Source organism: Lissotriton vulgaris, chromosome 10, assembly GCF_964263255.1.
Source record: "Lissotriton vulgaris chromosome 10, aLisVul1.2, whole genome shotgun sequence".
NCBI classification, from domain to species: Eukaryota; Metazoa; Chordata; class Amphibia; order Caudata; family Salamandridae; genus Lissotriton; species Lissotriton vulgaris.
This window is the reverse complement of record NC_141698.1, coordinates 611,742,633-611,765,118: the sequence shown is the minus strand read 5'-3', so window position 1 is coordinate 611,765,118 and position 22,486 is coordinate 611,742,633. Positions and strand designations below refer to the sequence as shown.

Genomic DNA, 22,486 nt, shown 5'->3' with positions numbered 1-22,486 from the left:
GGTGATGGGTTCATCCCTTGAAACAAGAAGACATGCGTGATTGAGGTCTTCTGGGTTCTCTCCCGATGTACAGGCTGTCCTTCTAGATCTACCCTTTGATGGGTCTAGACTGTTTGGAGAGAAAGCTGATTCTGCTCTGCAAAGATTTAAGGACAGTAAGGCCACATCAAAATCTTTGGGTCTGCAGACTCAGGCGAAGGGTTATGGCTATAGAAGATACTGTGGCTTCGGGAAGTCTTCCTCTCGAAGTTTCAGACAGCCACAGCAGCAGCAGCACCAACAGCAACAAAACCCCTTTCACAAGTCCTATAGGGGTAAAGGCAGAGGTCGCCTTGGTGGAGCCCGGGCGTCAGCCTTCTTTCTCCTCCTCTACCTCCCCAACCCCTCCTGGTAATGCAGGGAGCAAGCCCTAGATCCGCCATCCTGGATCATGCAGGTCCTGTGGGAGGCCGGCTTACCCATTTTCCACAGGATTGGATATTGATCGCTTCGGACCTTTTGGGTTTTAGATCTGGTAGAAAATGGGTATGCCCTTCCCTTCAGGGAATTCCCTCCTCACCCTCCTTGCCAAGGGTTTGGCACGGAGGATCATTTACTTCTCCTTCAGAAGGAGGTACTTGTCCTGTTACAAAAAGGTGCAATAGAGGTGGTCCCAGAGCAGGAAAGGGATCAGGGATGCTACTCCCTGTATTTTCTGATTCCCAAGAAGGATGGCAGGTTCCGCCCCATCCTGGACCTCCGAATATTGAATCTGTTTCTCAAGCAGGAGAGATTTAAGATGCTAGCGCAGGTTCTTCAGGCGCTGCAACAAGACAACTGGATGGTGTCAATCGACTTGCAGGATGTGTATTTTCACATCCCAATCCTGAAGTCGCACAGGAAGTATCTCTTGTTTTACGCTTCGTTCGCAACACTACCAGTTTACGATCCTTCCGTTTGGTCTTACTACTGCACCTCGCGTCTTCACCAAGGGGATGGCAGTGGTGACTGCCCATCTCAGGAGGTCTGGGATTCCGTTTTTCCCCTACCTGGACAACTGGCTACTGAAGGCAGAGTGGCTAGAGCTGGTTTGTCGTCATCTGCAGGTAACAACTCAGCTGTTGTACAAATTGGGTTTTTAGATAAACGTGCCCAAGTCTCACCTGGTGCCCTCACAGCTTTACCGCCTCCCAAAGGATTCTTGACATTCGGGAAATGATTCCCTTTTTTCACAATGGAGCAGTTGTTCCGGTTCTGAAGGTCCTTTGCCTGCTTGATCTGTTCGCTTCCTGCATTATGTTGGTCAACCATGCACGCTGGCACATAAGGGCCCTCCAGTGGTTCCTCCGCAGGCAGTGGTATCAGCACAACAGATATCTCAGGGAGTCAGTCTGGATCTCCAGAGAATCTGTCTTGGTGGAATGTGGAGGGCAATCTGTCTCAAGGAAAGCCCTTTCATCTTCCTCCATCAGTGGCCACAGTGATAACAGATGCCTCTGCCTTGGGGTGGCGCTCATCTGGGGATCTGGAGATCAAGAGTCTTTGGTCTCCAGAGGAAAGATTGCTTCATATCAATCTTTTGGAATTGCAGGGGATAGGTTTGGCGCTCAAGGCCTTTCCCTTCGCGATCAGTTGGTTCAAGTCCTGACGGACAACACTGCCGCGATGTGGTACATCAACAAGCGGCAGGGAGTAGGGTCGTACCGTCTCTACAGAGAGGTGTTTCGGCTTGTTCCCTCTAAACGTTTTCCTCTGTGTACGGCAGTGTAGGGTCTCTATGCGCTGCAGCCATGGCTGTGTGTGCCAGGAACCAGACCGCGCTTGTGCGCAGCACCAAATATCATTCCAAACGTTTGCTTTAAAAACTGAAAAGACAGTGCATTTCCACACTTACAACCCGCGTTAAGGGGCTTAAGGCAGATTTGCAATTTGGATACACACTTTTAGAAAAGCACAAGACTCCAACGGCTGTGGGTCCATAGACTGCCTGAAGTACATGCAGTTCTGCAGCTGAAAATGCCATTATAACGGAATGGTCAAAATGAAATTGGGGGAGAAGAACTTAGATGGGCGATGGGGAGAGCCTGCAAGCTGACAGGAATAACAGACGTATTTTAGTTAGACCCTTCCAGGACATAGTGCAATCTCATAATATCCCACATACCCAACAGTGGAGACGTGCTCTACTGGTTCACCCAACACGTGGAAAACTGAGTCCATGACCTATCTACATACCACAGTCCCCAATTCTTCAATATCTACTCACCTGGAAGGAATGTGGTGGGGCGGATTCTGGCTTATATGCAACTCTAATTGCGAAGATCTTCTTGCAAGCCACCTCAAATGCACTTCATAATTGAAGGGAAGTGCAATTACAGACACAATTCTTTGAGGGGGATTCAGAGGAGCCATTAGAAGAACATGATTGAGGGTTAAGGGAGGCCCGTCTGAAATTTAGTTATTTTAGGATACATCATCAATGGCAGTGGACCCCCAAACTCTATGCCTCCTTCTAATCCAACCCTTTTTTCTCTCCTTTTCTCTTTCATGTGTCTTGCTTCTCCTTTTGTCTCTGACTCCTCTCATTGCTCCCCTCGTCCTCTTCTTTTTGCTTTTCTCTTCTTCTATCCTCACCTCTCGTCTCCTTACTCGGTTTTTCTCTTTTCCTACTTTCTTCTTTCCTTTTCTCTAGTTTTCCCTGATCCTTCAATCACACATGTGATCTTAGTTTCTATCATCGCCTTGACTCATCCCTCTGCATTTTGCCCTTCTAACTCTCCTGTCCATTATCCTTTACCTCCTTTCACCTCTCTTAGAGGCCCTGTCCTTCCCTATCACTCATTTCCTTTTATTTCCCTACCTCTCTCTCTTTCCTCACTGTTGTTTACTTTCTCGCTCCTGGACAGTTGCTACAAGATTAAACTGGTTTTAGTTCGCATTAGTTTAGACCAAGAAAATCAATCTTTTGGGGCAATATTACCCAGATGAGTACCAATAATACTACAAAAACGAACCAAAAATTAAAACATTTGACAAAATAAAACTAGAAGTCAAAAACAGCACGTTTGGTGTTTTTCATCCATAAATGCCAACGTTAATATAAATTGATGTGTTTTTACAATGATAAACGTTCTTCCAAATGTTTCTGCACTGAGCAAAATACATTCTTGTTCATTTAAAAAAACGATTGGTGTCTTTTCTAACCTTTTTGTTAGTAAAGCACAGTGCTTAAGTTGTGTCTGTGGTTTCCGGCACTTAGCACCGGCACTTATTTCTCAGGGCCGGGTCTATTGACTTATGTGCACTAATCTTTCCAGTTAAATTTTCTTCACCTGCACAAGTTGCACAGAAAGTACAGCTGTGTGTTATATTAATTCTGCACGTAGATGAGAGCTTCTGACAATGAAGAGGAATGGGGGGTGTCACAGGTTGGGCGCTTCTGCTGGTGCAGAACAAGCAGATTTAAAAGCTTAACCTTTAAATATAGGCGGGGCTCAACAATAGACACATAGAAACACGGACTCCTCCACTTACAGAAACATCCAATGCACTCTAGCAAACATGCACATTTACACCATACGTGCATTCTTCCGTAAATACGACCCCTTAAATAAAAGTCCTCTGTCTAATGCCTCCAGGAGATGCAGTCCCTCAGTACATCACATAGGTAGTACAGGCCGCCGGGCAGATTTAGAGACACGGAACCCAGACACGAGATTTGATGTGTATAAAATGGTAGTGATCATGTATATTATTTTATAGCAGCTAGACCTTATTTCATTAACTGTATAAATGTGCATATCGCTCTATATGAAACATTGACTTGGTAATAAGGGTTCAGAAATAGTGCCTATTTATTTCATTGTAGCTCACATGACTCCTAATTCAGTCATGTTCGTGTCATTCATGTCATTCACTGTGACCACAGGCCTGGCCGTACAATTAACCTCATGTAAACCATTTCAGGATGACTTGAGTCTCACTTATACACCGTACCCCCCTCTAACAGACAACACCTTCTGTAGACACAGTCCCCAATGTCTTTATCCTTGCTCATACGGCTTTCTGCACAGGGACTGGCGCCTCGCTGTCTGTGCAGCCTTGTACACAGGACAGCCGGAGAAGAGACAGTATAGCACAGCAGGATATCTGTATACACCTCTTCACCTGGGCACACAGGAGAGATGCCCTGCAGTCTTTGTCAGGAAGCACAGGTGTAGGAAGGTGGATACCTGACTATGGTTCTCCCAGATTTGTTTGCATAGTGTTTAGCTGGTTTTTGACTTAGTTGGCCTGGGACCCTGCTAATCAGGGCCCCAGACTATCTGCTCTCTCTGTAAAACGGATTCCATGTACTTTAGGTACATACCCAATTGGACATTGGTTCACCTTATCAGCCCCTGTACAGTGCACTATAGGTGCCCAGGGCATAGGTGTATCCAAGGCCTACCAGGGGCTGCAGCATATCTTTTGCCACCCCTGGCTGGCTATCCAAACTGACACAACTGGCTGATCACTCAGCTGGGGCAAGGTCGTGTAATCACCCCTTGCTTAGATATAGTATACCTATATCTAAACCTATATCTGGACACATATATACCTATAAGTCACTCCTATGGCAGGCCTTAACAATCCTGGAGGCAGAGTGCTTGGTTTTATGTGAGATGGTGCTCTAGCATGAGCTGAGCCTGTCTGCAGCTGTCGGGACCAACTCCCTTAGCTGTTCCGGGATATTCCCATACCATATACTCTTAAGTGCATTATAATCCTCGCGGTTATTTGCTAACTCTGGTTTGGCTTTATCAGAACATGTCGTGTAAGGTGTCATACGCTTTGGAATACCACCCCCTCTCCAGTCCTGGCGACGGGGGTAGCATTCCACCCTTCTAGAGGGAGAAGACATGTTACTTTAACTAAACGCGGTTAAATCTAACCAAAACCCCAGCATCCCAAAATGGACGCTGCTGCCACAGACACGAGTCTGGCCTCCTACTGCTGACCGAAACTCCGGCAGGGGAGGCCCGGACAATAGATATCCTGTCACAGGGAGGTGTTACACCACCCCAGACAGGAGATAGTGGATTGTAGCAGGGAGGGTTGAATGAAACTAGACACTGTCTGGGGAGCACAAGTCTTCCCATGCGTAGTCCAGTCCAAACTGGTGCTGGGACACTCCAGTCCCAGCTCTGGCGCAAAACTGGACAAAGGGAGAGGGGTGTAACCACCCCCTTCCTGGGTTCCACCCATAGGAGGGACCTAGCAGGTAATCCAGCCCCTTGAATTGGAATAAAGGAAGGAGCTGTGCCCAGGAGCATTAGATTATCCTGAACGATTTTGATACAGAACTCTGGACCCTTCGACATCCCACTCGACGTGGAAGACTGAAGAATCTCCCTTGTGGTCAAGGAGTGACCACCCTGTGCAAACAGGCACCATGCAGCGCCCAACGGTTTGCTTTGTTGCAGTTCCAGCCGGAACTCGAGCGACAGAGATCGACAAGACCCAGCTTCCCTGACTTCTAACAGCCCGATCCACAGTCCCAGCGAATCTGAGACCCGTGGAGGCGACGTGAAGCGTGGAGACGGCCATCTTGGAAAAATGTAAAATAAATGTAAATGTCATGGTACTTATAGAGCGCACTGTCACCAGACGGTCACCTTGCGGTGTCGCCTATTCGGCTTCCTGGCGCTGATACTCATACCGCTGTGGAACCCCTCCTGGCTTTTCCTGTGAAGTGTCCACTCCTGGGCACCCTCAGGGTGAAGCCAGGCATCCTTAGCGCTGTTGGGGTCCGGTGTGGAGGCTAAGCAAGCTATTGCCCAGAGTTGCAGCGTGGGGCCCGTGATTAGAATAGGCACGGAGGCGAAAATTAACAGGTCCGAGGAAATTGAGCCCGAAACCCCACCGAGGCGGGATTTGAACCCTGGTCCCTGGCCAGAACTCTGCATCAGGGTCTGCCACTCTAACCATTGAGCCACACTCCTCCACAAAGACTTGAAGTGCTGACCGTGCAGCTCCCGAGGCACCCTTGAAGCTGTGCCTTGGGGTTTGAGAAGCCCCAGCCCCGAGCAGCTCGTGCACCGAAGATCTCCCCTCCACACTCAGCGAGTGCTTCGTGGGGCCCTTTTGCATTTTCGTGCTCGACGCGTTGGTCCGGTCGCTTGCCCGTTGGCTAGTGGCCCCAGAACCGACGAACCTTGAAATTTAAACTGCTAGTCTGGTTGCTCCAGACTTGCCCTCGCTCCCCTGAAAAGGAGCCACCGCTCTGGCCTTGCTGGTCCGAGTAAGAAGCGATCTTCAAATCCTGCGTGGGTTGGTCTTGCCAAGGCTTGTTACCTCCGACCTGGAAGCCGACACCGCGGACAGCGAGAGCCTTCGTGGGACAGCTCGTGCTCCACTCCTGGTAATCGTCGATGCCCTAGTGTCCATGTGGCAGCGGAGACAAGCTTCATGACAACCACCTGATAGCGCCCGACATTGCCTGGTTCCTTCCTGGTTCCATCCTGGTCACTGGCTAGTGACCCAGACTCTGTCCCCTCTGTTTTCAGGTACTCTACATCTTCGATCCACCCTTGGATCCAACCTGACTCTTCTCTCCTGGCCGCCTGCAGCACCTTCATCTCCAGGCTCCATAGATCTACACGACGAAACCCGACACACTTTGGCACCCATGCACCCGCTTCCTGTGGGTGAGGTAACGATCTAACACCGGTGCTCCTGTAGTGGTTTACACCTCTAGTGTCCTAGTTTAAAGTGTGGTAATTCTATTCCAGTCGGAAGACTTCCAAAACAGTAACTCTTTAACTTTTAGGCGCCATTGACTTTGCATTGGCATATGCTTGTGCTTTAGGCCTTGCACCCGTGTCCCGCGGGCCTCCCGATTTCATCACTGCTAGTTCCGAGTAGTCCCAGCGATTCACAATGCCCTAGGCCTTACCATTGTTCGAGAGGTGGTACTTATACCACTATTTTAGTATATGGTTTGAGTGGCCACCGGGCCTATCCAAAATTGTGCAACTTTTGAATGTTTAACTGTGCTTTTGTTTAAACGTTTGTGCCTCTGCACTCATAAAGAGTACAGAGGATTATTCTAGTAATAAATACATATATTTTTATAATATATAACTTGTGTGGTGTCCTTTCATTTAATATTACAGGATTGCATATGGTAAAACAGCTGGCTTCACATGCCCTCTTGAGTTTAGCCTAAGACTGCTTAGTCCATGTTACCCCTAGGATAGCTTGTCTATAAGGTTGACTTTACAACCACCACCATAAGGGATTGTTTGGACTGATACAAGGTGCTCACAGAATTGTGGACATCATACATCAGGCCAACTTCTCACAACCGGGTTCTACACTATGTAGTAAGCAGCCCCTACCCAGACAGCTCTCCACAGGGACAGGCGTTCCCCTGAGCTATAAAGCCTGGTCTATGCAGGCACACTACTCTAACACAGCACAGAATGGATGTCTGTGGTCTGTGCCCGGGAGCATAGGGTTCTACATTACAAAGCACAGAGCCCCATACCTGAACTGTTCCCTATAGGAGTCACGCTGAGCTATACACCCATGTCTATGCGGCCACATACACAGGAAAGGTTTCATTTGAGCCTGTGGTTGCAGGTATTTTCCACCAGCATTAATTTTTTTGGCACCAGGACTTACTTTTTTACATTTCATACTTTGTCCAAGATCAGGAGATAGAAAGGCAGAATAGGGGAGGCGGCCGATTTCTGAGTACATTTGGGCCTGGCACTTATTATTTTACAAATTAAGCACTGGTAAAGCGTGGTGCGGGGGAAGTCTGTGGGCTTTTGTTTAAGTATTCATGTTAATCACAGCCCCTTCACGAGCTGTGATTAACATGAATACTTAAACAAAAGCCCACAGGCTTCAATGCACCGCGTGTTACTAACAAAAGAGTAGAGCAAGTTTAAAAACACAGCGTTAGCCTGCCAAGTATCACACATCGTGCGTTAGGCTAATGCATTTCAGTGTGGTATTCCGCATTACTGCACTGAAATGCACTGTCACGCATATGCATGTCTCAGCTGTCACTAAAAGTGCTGCTTCACTGTTGAGTGTGGCAGCGCGCCGTCCAGGGTGCGCTCGATGCTCCTACAGCCAGCGTGGGGCTCCCAGCAGAGTTAAGGCTGTTGGCAGGCTCGCACTCACTCCAACTGCCACAATGTAGCATAATCCGTGATTGCGATTCCCTGGGGCGGGGCTCCGTCAGCCTGACGAGCCCTGGGCTCTCAAAACAAACAGGAGCACTGTAAATTACCACTACAGACAGAAAGCTGACAGCACCCGGAGCGAGCAACTTGCAGGCTTGTATTTGGGGGCTGGCTCAACTCGCACAGGGCTCAGGCAGGTGAGGTTACAATGTAACTAATTCACCCGCCACGCGAGGTTGCGCAGACCATTTCTACCGAGTGCTCACACCGCGCATAACTGTTCACTTGCATCGGACTATTAAGTACCGTATTTTGCGGATGCCGTCATCACCGGCCCGTCTGCCACCAACGTGACAGTGCCTCAGCAGACACTGCAACCTGCTGCGTATCCAGCAGCACTGAGGGCATTATCAAATGCCGCATTGGCACTGTCCTTGACTCGAGGCCTGGACCACAGTCGGAGCTGCTTCAGGGGAAACTCATCTGTGCAGCGGGGTGGCCCGTCAGAGTTGTTGTGGCTGCTTCAAAAGTAAGTGTCTTATTACTAATTGTAGTTGCTTATGCTGCTGCAACTGTTTTCGGCACAGTTAGTCACAGAGTTGGGGCTTGGCTGAAATTCCTAATTTTTGTGCGGCTGAGCAATAACTAATTTTTGAACAAGTGAGGCTGAGCTGCAGCAAAGACAGCACAATGGTGTCCTTTGTGGGGATGTCCATGGCAGACACTGCCAGGATGGTGTCCTCTCTGCCGAAGTCTCCCTTCTCTGGACCTCCCCTCTCTCCGCGCTTTCCTTCTCTCCTGTTTTGCATGCTTCTTGTGGTGGCCTTATTTTACACAGCACAAGCGAGGCCACGAGCTGCCAGGTGTGGATCCCACAATCCCTAGTGCACCTTGAAGACCGAGTTGGCAGCTGCAGCCAGGGAACAAGGCCTCCAAAACCAGGAAACAAACCCAGGGTCAAGAGGCTCCAGAACTCCCAGGCGTGCCACATCGTATTGAAAACATCAGAAGACAAAGACAGTGATAGGGTGCCCAATAAAGTCCCGGGAAGGGAAGCAGTTCGGGAGCCCTTAACACAGAGCACCTATGAAGGCCAGGCCTCGCGGGGAGTGAGGTCAAATCATCCACAAGGGAAGGACGCCCTGAACTAGGGAAGCATGGACTGTCAACTCTTGGAAATGAGAGTTAGTGAGAGAGACTGTGCCTGATAAAAAAAAAAAAATAACAAGCACAGGGGCCCAAAGATTTTCTCAGGGGCCCACTGCACGAGTAGGTGAATGCTGGAGCACCTAGACTTGTGGATAACTAATGTCCGTTTTTTCACACAACCCCCCCCCCCCCCCCCCCCACCCCCCAACAATGCTTGTCTCTTTCTTTCCCTCTCATAGGTGCATTTTCGTTTATGCTTTCTCCTTTTACAGTTTTTCTATCCCTTCTTTTTCCGCCTTTATCTCGTGCTCCGGCTGAATAATGAAAAATGTGTCCCATTCCACTAAACAAAGAGCAGGCCACCATGTTTACAAATCACGGCTATCAAGTGTGCTATACAAAGTGGTCTACTGAGGCACATCAAGACTACACCTCCCAGAATGCACAGAGTGGTTAAATCACCATAGATGCCATGGTTTCAGATTGCTATGTGTGACAGTTTCATTATTTCATTTTAATTATGAGTCCTCCTTTGGAGGCATTTGCACCAGTCATAAGATCTTCTTAGAGTTTCTCTATGACTTAATGGGTCTAATTTCTGATATTTATATGTTACCTCGTATTCATTGCTTGATTTTTGCTTGTAAGAAAGTGTCACTCATACTCCTTGAAACGTCACTCATAATTACACTGTAATTATGAAAATGTCACATTTAGCAATATAAAACCTTGGCAGCTATGCAGTGTGTACTTGCACGCTGTGTTTTTTTTAAACTTGCTCTCCTCTTTTGTTAGTAAAGTGTGGTTCGGGGAAGACTGTGGGCTTTTGTTTAAGTATTCATGTTAATCACAGCCCTTCACGAGCTGAGATTAACATGAATACTTAAACAAAAGCCCACTGTCTTCACCGCACCGAGCTTTACTAACAAAAGAGTAGAGCAAGTTTAAAAACACAGCGTGTTCATGCTGTGTTTTTAAACTTGCTCTACTCTTTGTTAGCCCACAGTCTTCCCCGCACAGCGCCATGCCAAAGCCATGCAGAAGTGCCCCAAGCAAGCCTTACCTGCACTCCTGCTGTCAAAACATCATCAAGGAAATGCTTTTCGCGCCGCTCGCATTTTAACCCCTCCCCTGCTGATGACGGAATTGCTCCGTCATCAGCTATGGTTGGGCTGTGTTGATGACGGAGCGGTTCCGTCATGGCTCCGCCTTCGCGGCGCTGATTTCGCGCCTGCGCGGCCGTTCTATTGAGCGGGGCGGGTCATGACGGAACCGCTCCGTCACCAGCACAGCTCAACCGCGGCTGGTGACGGAGCTGTTCTGTCACCAGCATGCTGTCACCGCGCGGCCGCCCCGCCCGGTTAGCGCTGCTGTGGAATAGGCGCCGCAGTGAAAGGGTTAAAGCGTCGGCGTGAATTCTCTCACGGGATGTGACCTGTGTGCGCACTCCACACACGGGAATGCGTGTGCACAGGAAGAGAGGTGCGCGCGCGCGGACCTTATTGGCAACAGTGCTCAGGATCATCGGGATTGTTTGATGGAAAATCATCTGGCCGGGGAGCTGAACATACGTGCAGTCTTATTCGGCAGTACTTCGCCGACCACAAGTGGAGTCTTCATCCGGAGGTAGTTCGACACATCTTCCGGACGTGGGAAACTCCTCAGATGGACCTGTTTACCACTCTCAGAACACGCACTGCCCGTCATTCTGCAGTCTCCAGTTTCTGAGGAAGGCAGCGTTGGGGGACGCATTTCAGTTTAGTTGGAGCTCCCAACTCCTTTACGGGTTTCCTCCCATACCCTAGATTCCTCCGGTTCTGAGGAAGATTCTCCAAGACCTGGCCCAAGGTATAGTGATTGCCCCAGATTGGCCAAGAAGGGTGTGGTACACAGACCTCCTTCACCTTTCGTTGCACCCTCCGCTCTGTCTCCCTCTCAGGGTAGACCTCCTCTCGCAATCGGAGGGGCAGGTGCTACACCCCCACCTCCAGAGCCTGCACCTTCATGCGTGGAAATTGAACGGGGTAACCTGAATTATTTCGCTCTCCCACCTGACGTGGTGGATGTTATATTATCGGCCAGGCAATACACCACCAAGTCTGTCTACTCCTACAGGTGGTCTAAATTTGTTAAATGGTGTGGAGAGAAGTCTATTGATCCCTTAAAAGCTCATCTTTCTGATGTTCCTTGTTTTTTGTTGCATTTTGCCCAGCAGGGTTGTGCGGTGGCTACTGTTAAAGGATATTTGTCAGCTTTATCGGCATTACTTTGTTTGCCTGATCGGCCGTCTCTTTTTAAATCTCTGATTGGTTTAAGGTTCATTAAGGAGCTTACTAACATGTTTAACCCACTCCATTATGCCTCAGTGGGATTTAAATGTAGTTTTAACTTTTTTAATGTGTTCCCTTTATAAACCTGTGTATAGTTGTCATTTGAGACTGCTGTCATTCAAAACGGTCTTCCTTGTGGCTATCACCTCGGCCAGGAGGGTGAGTGAGCTTCAGGCTTTGAGATCAAAGCCTCCATTTCTGACCATACATGCTAAAAGGATGGTCCTCCGGACCAGGGCTTCTTTTCTGCCTAAGGTGGTAACACCCTTTCATCTAGGGCAGTCCATTACCCTCCCTACTTTCTATCCTCCCCCTCACCCTTCCAAGGAGGAGGAGGAGGAGAGGCTTCACCGCTTGGATACTAAGAGGGTGATTAGTTTCTATCTGGATAGAACCAAGTACTTGCGACAGGACGATCAGCTCTTTGTGGGCTACGTTGGACGCATGAAGGGCAAGAAGGGCAAGAAGGTGCACAAGCGCACTTTATCCAGATGGATCATCTTGTGCATCAAGATCTGCTACGCTCTGGCTGGTAAAGAGTCTCCTGAAGGCATTCGAGCTCACTCCACCAGGGCTAAATCTTCTACTTCTGCCTTGTCCAGGGGTGTTCCTGTGTTGGACATCTGTAGGGCCGCAACTTGGGCCTCCCTCTACATTTCCGCGAAGCATTACTGCTTAGATTCCGAAGTGAGGAGGGACGGCCTTTTTGCGCAGTTTGTTTTGCAGGACGTTTTGATATAGAAGGGTGGACACCCTCCTCCGGGAGTGGGACTGCTGTGGGATTCTATTCATAAGGTGAGGAATCCACAGGCAGATGTATCCATCAGTAGAACAAGTTACTTACCTTTGGTAATGATTTTTCTGGTGGATACAGTATCTGCCTGTGGATTCCTCACTGACCCACCCACCTCCCCGTTGTCCACCCTTTTATACCTTTAAAGAGGTATTGGTTAATATGGTTGTTGCATATTGTCATTTTGTATTGCCTCTAACTGCCTTTGTGTAGGCTTATAGGAAATGTTTGCTTTCTTTGCTTTCCTATTTGACTTTACACTGTGTGCATTTGTGTAAATACTGTGTACTATGTATACATTGTCTCTTTGGTCAGTCCACCCGGTTGCCTCGGAGGCACGGAGAAAATGGGTGGCACTGACGTCATCACGCCGACGTGGTCTTCTTATGGCTCAAGTCACGTCATGCGGACCCGCGAACGGAGATAAGGCATTGTGACAAGCTCATCGGCGTGGGGAGCTAGGAAAAAAGTTTCTGCGGAATGCTGGCGCAGGGGATATTCATAAGGGGAAGAATCCACAGGCATATACTGTATCGACCAGAAAAATTGTTACCAAAGGTAAGTAACTTGTTCTTCTGTTGGCAGGATCAGTGCTGACTCGGAGTAAGTTGCTGGAACACCTGAATGCGTAGGTTGCAGTAAAATGTGTCGGTTGATGTAGGCCATCAATTGTGTATTGACCACTTTTTCGGCTATTTTCGTAAAAAATTGGCAGGAGTGAGACTGGTCGAAGGTGCTCCAGCTGACTCACTCACATTTAGCGTTTTCTTTTGATGGGGAAAACAATCACTTCTTTTCACCTTTTTGGGACTACTCCTGACTCAAAGGAGAGTTCAAGCAGGTGCCTTGTATAGGGTACTAGGATCTCCAGGCTGTCTCTCAGAACTTTAGGAGTAGTGAGGTCCCTAGGTGAACCGGATTTAATGCTTAAGGCTATGCCATTGAGGTCGTCACAGGAGGGGAGATCAAATCTGGAGAGGCAGTCTGCCTCCTCCACATTGGTCCTCCTCTCCCTATCTGAGCTCCCATTATGTGTCCCATCCGGGAAGGTAGTATAAATCTTTGCTACCTTCTCTGCAAAGAAGTCTGCCACCAAATTGTAATATTCCACAGAGCTGCTGTTGGAAGCCGTAGTTCTGGCTAGTGACAAAATGTCTTTGAAAATTGTGAAAAGTTCTCTAGACGAGTTCTCAGCTTACTCTATCCTATCATTGTAGTAGGCGGCACAAGTTTTTCTTATAAGGGAGTGTTAGTGTTTTAGACTGGTTTTGTATTCGGCTTTCCTGGGATCTGAAAAGTCTTTTTATCCATACTCATTCTAACCGCTTGCAGGAAGTCTTTGTTCTCCTGAGTACTTCATTAAACCATGGGGCTGGTTTTAACTGTCTCCCCAGCGCACTAGAGCTAGAGGACCATGGGACTACTCTGTCTAGTGCCTCTGTAATCCGTTCATCTAGTGAGCTACAGGCAGACTCAATGTCATTGCCTCCCGGTGGCCCACCCTGCTGGAGGGCGAGATTGAAGTTTGCTGCTGAGAACCTAGCCCACTTCCTATGCAGTATCTCTTCACCTGTCGTCTTTGGCATAGGGGTATTATTTACCAGGGCACTAAAAGGGACCAGATAATTATCTGCACAAGGAATTGCAATAGGGCTTTCAATTACTAGATCCCCACCAGTTGGCAAAGATTGGCTCTAGTAGGTGGCCTAGTTGGTGAGTCGGGAGAGGAGATTGCAATACCATACAGAGCTCTTGGCACTCCGGTATTAGCCATCTCATCAAAGTGTAGGTTCATTTCCCTCAGCACAAGCACTTCATTATATCGAAGTGCAGGTTGTATCACCTGTTCCATTAGGCTCGATGCAAACTGGATGGTAGGACCTGGTGGTCTGTAGATTAAAAAGCCTTATATAATATAGTTTGCAGCAGCCGTGATCGTAAAAAAGCCTGCTTCTCTTGCAGCTGCGATGTTAACCAACTCTAAAGTGCATTGTTCTGATAGCTTAGGAATGATGGCTGCCCCCCCCTATTATTTTGACGATCCAGTCTGGCAATCCCATAGTTGTGTGGGAGAGCCTCCAGAATCTCAGGTGCAGAATCCTCGTTCAACCAGGTTTCCGTAAGAAACATAACATCTGGCTAATTGTCTAATAGATGGTCAGGGATTACAAATGTGTGCTTCTTGAGGATCTACAGTTGGCCAGAGTTAGATTAAACTTCTGACCTATCACGGTTTGTTTCGTATTCATCTCTATTACATAAGGGCAGTAGCTAAATTTCCGGGGCTTGAAACCTATCGGTCTTCTGTGCCTACATTGCTCTAGGATGGTGGGGGGCATAGTGTATGTAGTTGCTCAGAGTTTAACTTCTGGGTACTACTAACTGGGCAGGGGTTCAGGCCCTAGGCTGCGGCCAGGTGCAGACGGGATTGCTTTTGACGCGCCGGTGGCGCGTCCGCTCAGACTCGTGCCTTAAGTTGGGGTCTAGCGTCTCCAAGCTAGACCGCGAACTGCAGCCCAGGCCGGGAACTGGAAATGCGTCGCAGCCACTTCTCTGCCCTCCGCTCAATTGGCACGAACGGCCGCGTCGGACCGGGGTGGGAAGAGTGCTCGACACCAGGAAGTTGCAAGGTGAGCTCAAACAGTTAAATACTGTGCATCACAATCAATAAAAACTATTAAGAACAGTACAAAAGCTTTGGTTTTTTTTTTAAAGCGCTTAAAAAGATATCACGTTACCCCCACAAACGGGTCGAAGTAGATACTGCAACTATCTGCCCTCACTGTTTTTTCTGACAACATTGTCTATGGGACATCTAAGGAAGGTAGTTTTACAGCTTCGGTTTGTCTTGGTGGCTGTCTTTTTGTTTGTCGATTTAAGGTTGATACCAAATGCTTGCTCTAGTCATGAAACCGAATCAAAATTTGCCTAGCGGCGTAACGGTAAGTTTCAATTCTAGTTAGGACTCGGAGGCAAGGATTATGCTTTTCTCCCTTCGCTTTAATTTCATTAACAAAACACAGCAGCCAGAAAAGCAATATAAGCGACTTTTTTCTCACAAAAACAAAGAAAAACGCCATAAACACAATTTTCAAGAACGCAGTCCATGAACCACAAGTCCCATCAGACTCTGCCATATCACAACGTAGTCCTTTCTCATTGTCCTTGGCCTTCCAGTGAAAAGGTCCTCCATCTTATGCAGCCCTCCTCTTTCTTCGCATAAGGCACGCTTGAATTTTACTGATCTTGTTTAGCGCCCTCGTTGCCTGCAAAAACAAGAAACGTCGATGAGTTAATCTTTCCGCAAACAGACGGCCACCGCAGCATATTGTCAAAATTGAACAACATCCGAATCATAAACAGAGTAAAAACTAGTTTACTTACGTCCATACGGGTGGGTTCGCACCAACAGTGCCGTGGGAGGGATAATCCTCGCCTCCGAGTCCTTAATAGAATTGAAACTTGCCATTACGCCGCCAGGCAAATTTCGATTCTATGTCCGGACCGGAGGCTCGGATTATGCTTGTTCAAAGCTTACTTACCACCAGCTGTGCCACATCCACCACCAGTTTGAAATAAAACCTTTTGAAGGTGGAATCCGAGGACCAATCCGCCGTTCGCATAAGGTCCTCCAATCGGGCGCCCAGGGTGAACGCCTTAGATGCCATTGCGCCCCTAGCCGAATGTGCCCCAAACTGCTTTGTATTAATACCCGCCTCCTGCATGATCCATCTCACCCATCTGGCAATTGTGGGAGATGAAACTGCTTTGTGTGGCTACCGTAAAGCAATCAGAAGTTGCCGTTCGCCCGGAGAGCGCAAGTCAAGCGTCATATCCTCGTATGACTTTAAACAATTCACCACACACAACCTGGGCACATCGGAAAACGCCGGGTACGAGATCGTTCTTGATGCCGACTTGGTTCGACGACCAAGAGTGAACGTAACCCCATCAGGGGAAAAAACCCTCGCCGTAACATCCAAGGTGCGTACATCCGACACTCTACGACATGAGACTAAACATAACAGCATGGCAAGCTTGGCGGAAATTTCTTTCAGAGATAGATATTTGTTTTGTTGCCAGGACAAGAAAAGGTTTAGCACCAAATTGACGTCCCAAAGGACGGAGTACCGCGGCTCAGGAGGCAACGAAAGGCGAATCCCCTGAAGGAGACGGCAGACTAACGGATGTTCCCCAATCGGGGCACCATCCACCAGACCATGTCCTGCCGAGATCGCCGACCGAATCACATTGATGGAACAGTAAGCCAGCCCATCCTTAGCCAATTCATCTAGAAATTTAGCATGGGAACCACTTCGGTGACTACGGGATCGAAGTCCCGTCGAAGACACCAATGCAGCCACTTGGTCCACGCGGAACGGTATGGTTTTGTCGTGCTGTCTGCCCAGGCCTTTGATAACAGGTCCTGAGCCTGTCCCGAAAGCCCCGGGAGCGTCCAGCGTCTCCGGAAAGCCTCCATGTAATGAGGGGAGAGACCCCCGAAGGATGAGTGGGTATTGCTCCCCGTCCGGGTTCAGAAGAAGATGAGGAAACGGGGGGAGTAGGATCGGAAAATCCCAGAAAAGTTCCAGAAGAACTGGAAACCACACTTGAGACCTCCAAAACGGTGTCACCGCCACCACCTCTGATCCCAGAAGCCGGATCCGAGCTGGCATCCGCACCACCATCGACAACTGGGGAAAAGCATACCCCGTCTCCTGGCTCCAGTCCTGCAGGAAGGCATCCGTGGCCTCCGACAAGGGATCCGGTCTCCAACTGAAGAAACGCGGAAGCTGATGATCGAGGCGTGACACAAAGAGGTCCACCGAAAACGGACCCCAGAGGCTGTTAAACCACCGGAAAACCTGAGCATCCAGCTTCCACATGCTTGAATCCCGCAGGTGTTGCGAATGCCAATCCGCCACTTGGTTGGCCTGCCCCGGCAAGTACTCCGCCGTCACTGAGATCTGGTGCGCCAAGCAGTACTCCCAGAACTCTTTCGCTAGGTCCGCCAGAGCCCTAGAGCGGGGACCCCCTAGACGATTGACATAGCGGACTGCCGAAACGTTGTCCATCTTCAACAGGACGCACGCATTCGCCCGCTGCTCCGTCCAGCAGCGCACGGCGAAGGAGCCCGCTAGAAGCTCTAAACAGTTGATGTGCAGTCTTTGCTCCTCTAATGACCAAACGCCGCCTGTGGAACTCTCCGCAACGTGCACCCCACCTAGACCTGCTGGCGTCCGACTCTATGATCAAGTCCGGGGCGGATCCGAAAATCGCACGCCCGTTCCAGCCCTCCATATGTGCCAACCACCAAGCCATCTGCTCTTTAGCCTCCGCCGACAGGGGTACCGACTGGTCGTAGGACAGACCCCTCCGGAGACTGTGCGCCTTCAGGCGCTGCAAGGCCCGGTAATACAAGGGCCCGGGGAAAATCGCCTGTATGGACGACGACAGGAGGCCTACCACTCGGGCCAGCTGACGCAGTGAAGTCTGTGGCCTGGAAAGAGTTTGAAGCAGTACATGCCGAATCTTTGCCATCTTTCGTGGTGGAAGGCTCAGAGAAGCTTGGACCGAATCCACAACGAACCCCAGAAAAACCAAGCTCTGAATGGGGCAAAGGACTGATTTTGGTCCGTTGATGACGAATCACAGACTCTCCAATAGGGACACCGTGCGCTGTAACTGGTCCGTTAGGACCTGGGGACACTGGGCCATAAGAAGAATGTTGTCTAAGTACACCATCATTCTTATTCCCTGTCCCCTCAAAGTCTCCACTACTGGATGAAGCACCTTTGTGAAACACCAAGGCTCTGAAGACAGACCGAAAGGAAGAGCCACGAATTCGTAAATCTGACCCCGCCAGAGAAACTGGAGGAAGCGTCGATAGGGAGGATGGATTGGTACCACCAGGTACGTGTCCTTGAGGTCTTTCGCTAGGTCCGCCAGAGCCCTAGAGCGGGGACCCCCTAGACGATTGACATAGCGGACTGCCGAAACGTTGTCCATCTTCAACAGGACGCACGCATTCGCCCGCTGCTCCGTCCAGCAGCGCACGGCGAAGGAGCCCGCTAGAAGCTCTAAACAGTTGATGTGCAGTCTTTGCTCCTCTAATGACCAAACGCCGCCTGTGGAACTCTCCGCAACGTGCACCCCACCTAGACCTGCTGGCGTCCGACTCTATGATCAAGTCCGGGGCGGATCCGAAAATCGCACGCCCGTTCCAGCCCTCCATATGTGCCAACCACCAAGCCATCTGCTCTTTAGCCTCCGCCGACAGGGGTACCGACTGGTCGTAGGACAGACCCCTCCGGAGACTGTGCGCCTTCAGGCGCTGCAAGGCCCGGTAATACAAGGGCCCGGGGAAAATCGCCTGTATGGACGACGACAGGAGGCCTACCACTCGGGCCAGCTGACGCAGTGAAGTCTGTGGCCTGGAAAGAGTTTGAAGCAGTACATGCCGAATCTTTGCCATCTTTCGTGGTGGAAGGCTCAGAGAAGCTTGGACCGAATCCACAACGAACCCCAGAAAAACCAAGCTCTGAATGGGGCAAAGGACTGATTTTGGTCCGTTGATGACGAATCACAGACTCTCCAATAGGGACACCGTGCGCTGTAACTGGTCCGTTAGGACCTGGGGACACTGGGCCATAAGAAGAATGTTGTCTAAGTACACCATCATTCTTATTCCCTGTCCCCTCAAAGTCTCCACTACTGGATGAAGCACCTTTGTGAAACACCAAGGCTCTGAAGACAGACCGAAAGGAAGAGCCACGAATTCGTAAATCTGACCCCGCCAGAGAAACTGGAGGAAGCGTCGATAGGGAGGATGGATTGGTACCACCAGGTACGTGTCCTTGAGGTCCAATCTGACCATCCAATCGCGGGGAAGGAGGACGTCCTGAAGAAGATGAATCCCCTCCATTTTGAAGTGGCGGTAAACCAGCCAACCATTGAATCCCTTCAGGTTTATTACCGGGCGTCGACCGCCGTCTGTCTTCTCTACCAAGAAGACATTGCTGAGGAAACCGTTGGGATGCCGAGTGGATCGACAAATGGCCCCTTTCTCCAGGAGACAGGCTACCTCTTAGTCGATCTACTGGGCATCGGCAACAGAAAAGGAAATTGGTCTTGGGCATGCCACCTGAACAGGTTGGTCGTAAAATTCTATATGGAACCCCTTTACTGTCTGCAAGACCCATGCGTCTGATGTCAGCCGTTGCCATGCAGGCAGAAAAAGCGCCAAACGACCCCCAATGCGAACCTGCTCCGCAGGCCTGACACCGTCAGAACGGCCACCTCTGGCACCATTCTTGTAGCCACCTCGGCCACGGAAACGTTGCGCTCGGGTCGGGTAAAAGTTAGTGAAGTTCGCTGAGGAATTGTACTGTCCCCGTCCGGAGCCTTGTCCTCTGCCACCAGATTGCTGGCCACCACGGCCGGTCACGCGGCCCCTACCGCGACCGGCCCCTTGGGAGAAACGTGTCTGGAACACTTTCTTAATGCTCGATTGGGCCTTATCCAACGAAGTAAAGGTGGCAACAAATTTACCGAGTTCCTTCACAAAAGGCTCTCCAAACAGGCCCCCCTGGGCCACGGCGCCCGCCTCTGAAGAGGCCAGATCGCCAAGCTTTGGATCCAACTTTATTAGTAAGGACCGCCTGCGCTCCTTAGAGAGGGCGCAGTTGGCATTCCCCCAAGAAAATTATGGCCCTCTGCGCCCAATTGGACAAGACCTCCGGGGAAATGACTGAACCGGTGACCTTAGCCTCCTCCGCCATATCCAGGATTTTCGTCATGGGACCAATGGCGTCGAGGAGCTTGTCCTGGCACGAACGCCAGGACCTATCTATGCCTTTTCGTGGATCCTGGACATACTTGGCCAAAAAGGTGGCCATCTTAGAGTCCAACTCTGGAGTCAGGGCTACTTTACCTTCGAGCGTTGGACGCGGACATTCCGCCTGGAGACACCCCGTGCCTCCTTCTCCAGGGGTTTCTGGAGGCGCCCCGCCACGAACTTGGCCACCTTGTCCCCGGGTGCCCAGGCAGCAGAGCGCGGATGCATAATTTCATCCGGGTCCAGCATGCCTGACTCATCCTGAGGCAATGCGGACGAAGAACTGGCCGAACTCCAAGAACGAGAAGACCCCTCATCATCGTTGTCTGTCTGCGAACCCCGTCGTGCGACAGGAAGGTGGCGCCGTAGAGAAAGCCGGGTCAGGTTGCTGGGGGAGGGGTCGTCACAAGTGGGACGGTCTTAGCCAGAAAAGCGCTCTTTAAGCGCTCAAAGACGTCAAAGTCCACTCCCTGCGCCCCATCCGCAATCCCTTCCGCACAAACCTTCTTAGGGGGACTGGTACCCCCTGCCTGAGCTGGTATCGGGGCGGGGGGGGGGGCACTGGGGAACCCTGAACTAGTTTGGCGCACTCCGCAACAATGCGGTTCAAAAGGCGCTCTTCCATAGGGGCAACCACCTCAGTAACACACTTGTAAATGGAGCTATCCACTGCCTCAAAGAAATCGTCGAGAGGCAAATACTGCGTGGACTCCTCCTCCTCGTAGTAACTATCCAGCTCCATCCTGCCCAGGACCCTACCTGCTGACAGTATGTGTCCCCAAAACACCGACACCAACGCCACCCAGCTCACTTTTAATGTGTGTGGCAAAAAGGAAACGACCGCCCGTAGGTGTTTAGTGTACAGATTGGAATTACTGCCCAGCGGGCGTCACCACACTCTCGGTGCACAATACAGACCCCCAGGGGGGCGTTCAATGTGTGGCGGCAGGGAGACGGGCTCCGACGCGTCCAGCTCCCTCAGCACGATCTCCTCAGAACGGAGATCCGCGCTGGGAGCAATGAGACGCGCTGACGCCCCCTGGCGGGCAGACAGCGCTGCCGCAAATGGGCCAGCCGCGAAAGAAGCTCGAAACACTCCCGCAGCGAAAAAATCAGGGAATCTGTAGGAGGAAACCTGCCTGTCGCAGCAACAACCTACGACCCCACAATAACCGGCCCAACACTGTAAAGCATACAGAAACAGATAAGGGAAGAAAAATAGCACTTATCTCCAGCTGCAGCTGCGAAGAAAGAGGAGGGCTGCATAAGATGGAGGACCTTTTCACTGGAAGGCCATAGACCATGAGAAAAGACTACGTTGTGATATGGCAGAGTCTGATGGGACTTGTGGTTCATAGACTGCGTTGTTGAAAATGATAGTGTTTATGGCGTTTTTTCTTTGTTTTTGTGAGAGAAAATATTGCTTTTCTGGCTGCTGTGTTTTGTTAACCGCATGCGCGCTAGCGGGTTTTCCCGCTGCGTGCTGACATTTGAAAATCGCAGCTTTCGTTTCAAAGCCAGCTCGTCATGCGCGCAGCGCAAGTAACGCCCATGACGAGCTGGCTTTGTCATCCGCATCGAAAGGGTTAATGAAATTAAAGCGAAGAGAGAAAAGCATAATCGGAGCCTCCGGTCCTGACATAAAATCCACACTAATGGATACTGCAGTTTGCTTAACAGGTTAAGTATTGTTTACGTACTGAATGTATTTCCATGATTCATCGTACGTTTTTAATGCAGTGTTTTCTGTGTGATGAATGTCGCACCAGATGTGCTGGAGTGGAGTCCTCTAATACATGTTCTGGTGTTTATTTCAGCAAGACCCTTATATAGTGTCTATGGAGCATCACACTGATTGGGTAAATGACATTGTGCTGTGTTGTAATGGAAAAACATGTAAGTATTTTATTCCTCGCTGAATGTAGTAACTCTGTTACTTTTTGCATGATCTGTACAGTTTAGAAAGGTTTCACGTCTTATTGCATCAATGTCAGTCAGGTTGTTCTAGGTCCGGCTACATTTTGCTTCTTGGCAGCTTTAGCTTCTGATCATGGCATGTCTAGCCCCTAGAAATTGAGCATGTCTGCTGTATTTTGTTTTATCGTGTTCTAACCCAAGAACAATTTTAAATTCTAGAAACACAGTCTGTAAATGTTAAAGACAGTCCAACCATGTTTTTAAAAATAGACTACGCTTAGATAAATACAGTTATTCTTCA

The 22,486-nt window shown here is 49.7% G+C and overlaps 1 protein-coding gene across 1 annotated transcript in view; it reads left to right on the top strand.

The window, feature by feature from the left end:
- Positions 1–22,486, top strand: part of WDR48 (WD repeat domain 48) — a 535,194-nt gene that overhangs the window by 77,110 nt on the left and 435,598 nt on the right. The window contains exon 3 of the mRNA XM_086941452.1: positions 22,086–22,164. Within this exon, the coding sequence (XP_086797578.1) occupies positions 22,086–22,164 (79 nt within the window). The remainder of the gene's footprint in view (positions 1–22,085; positions 22,165–22,486) is intronic.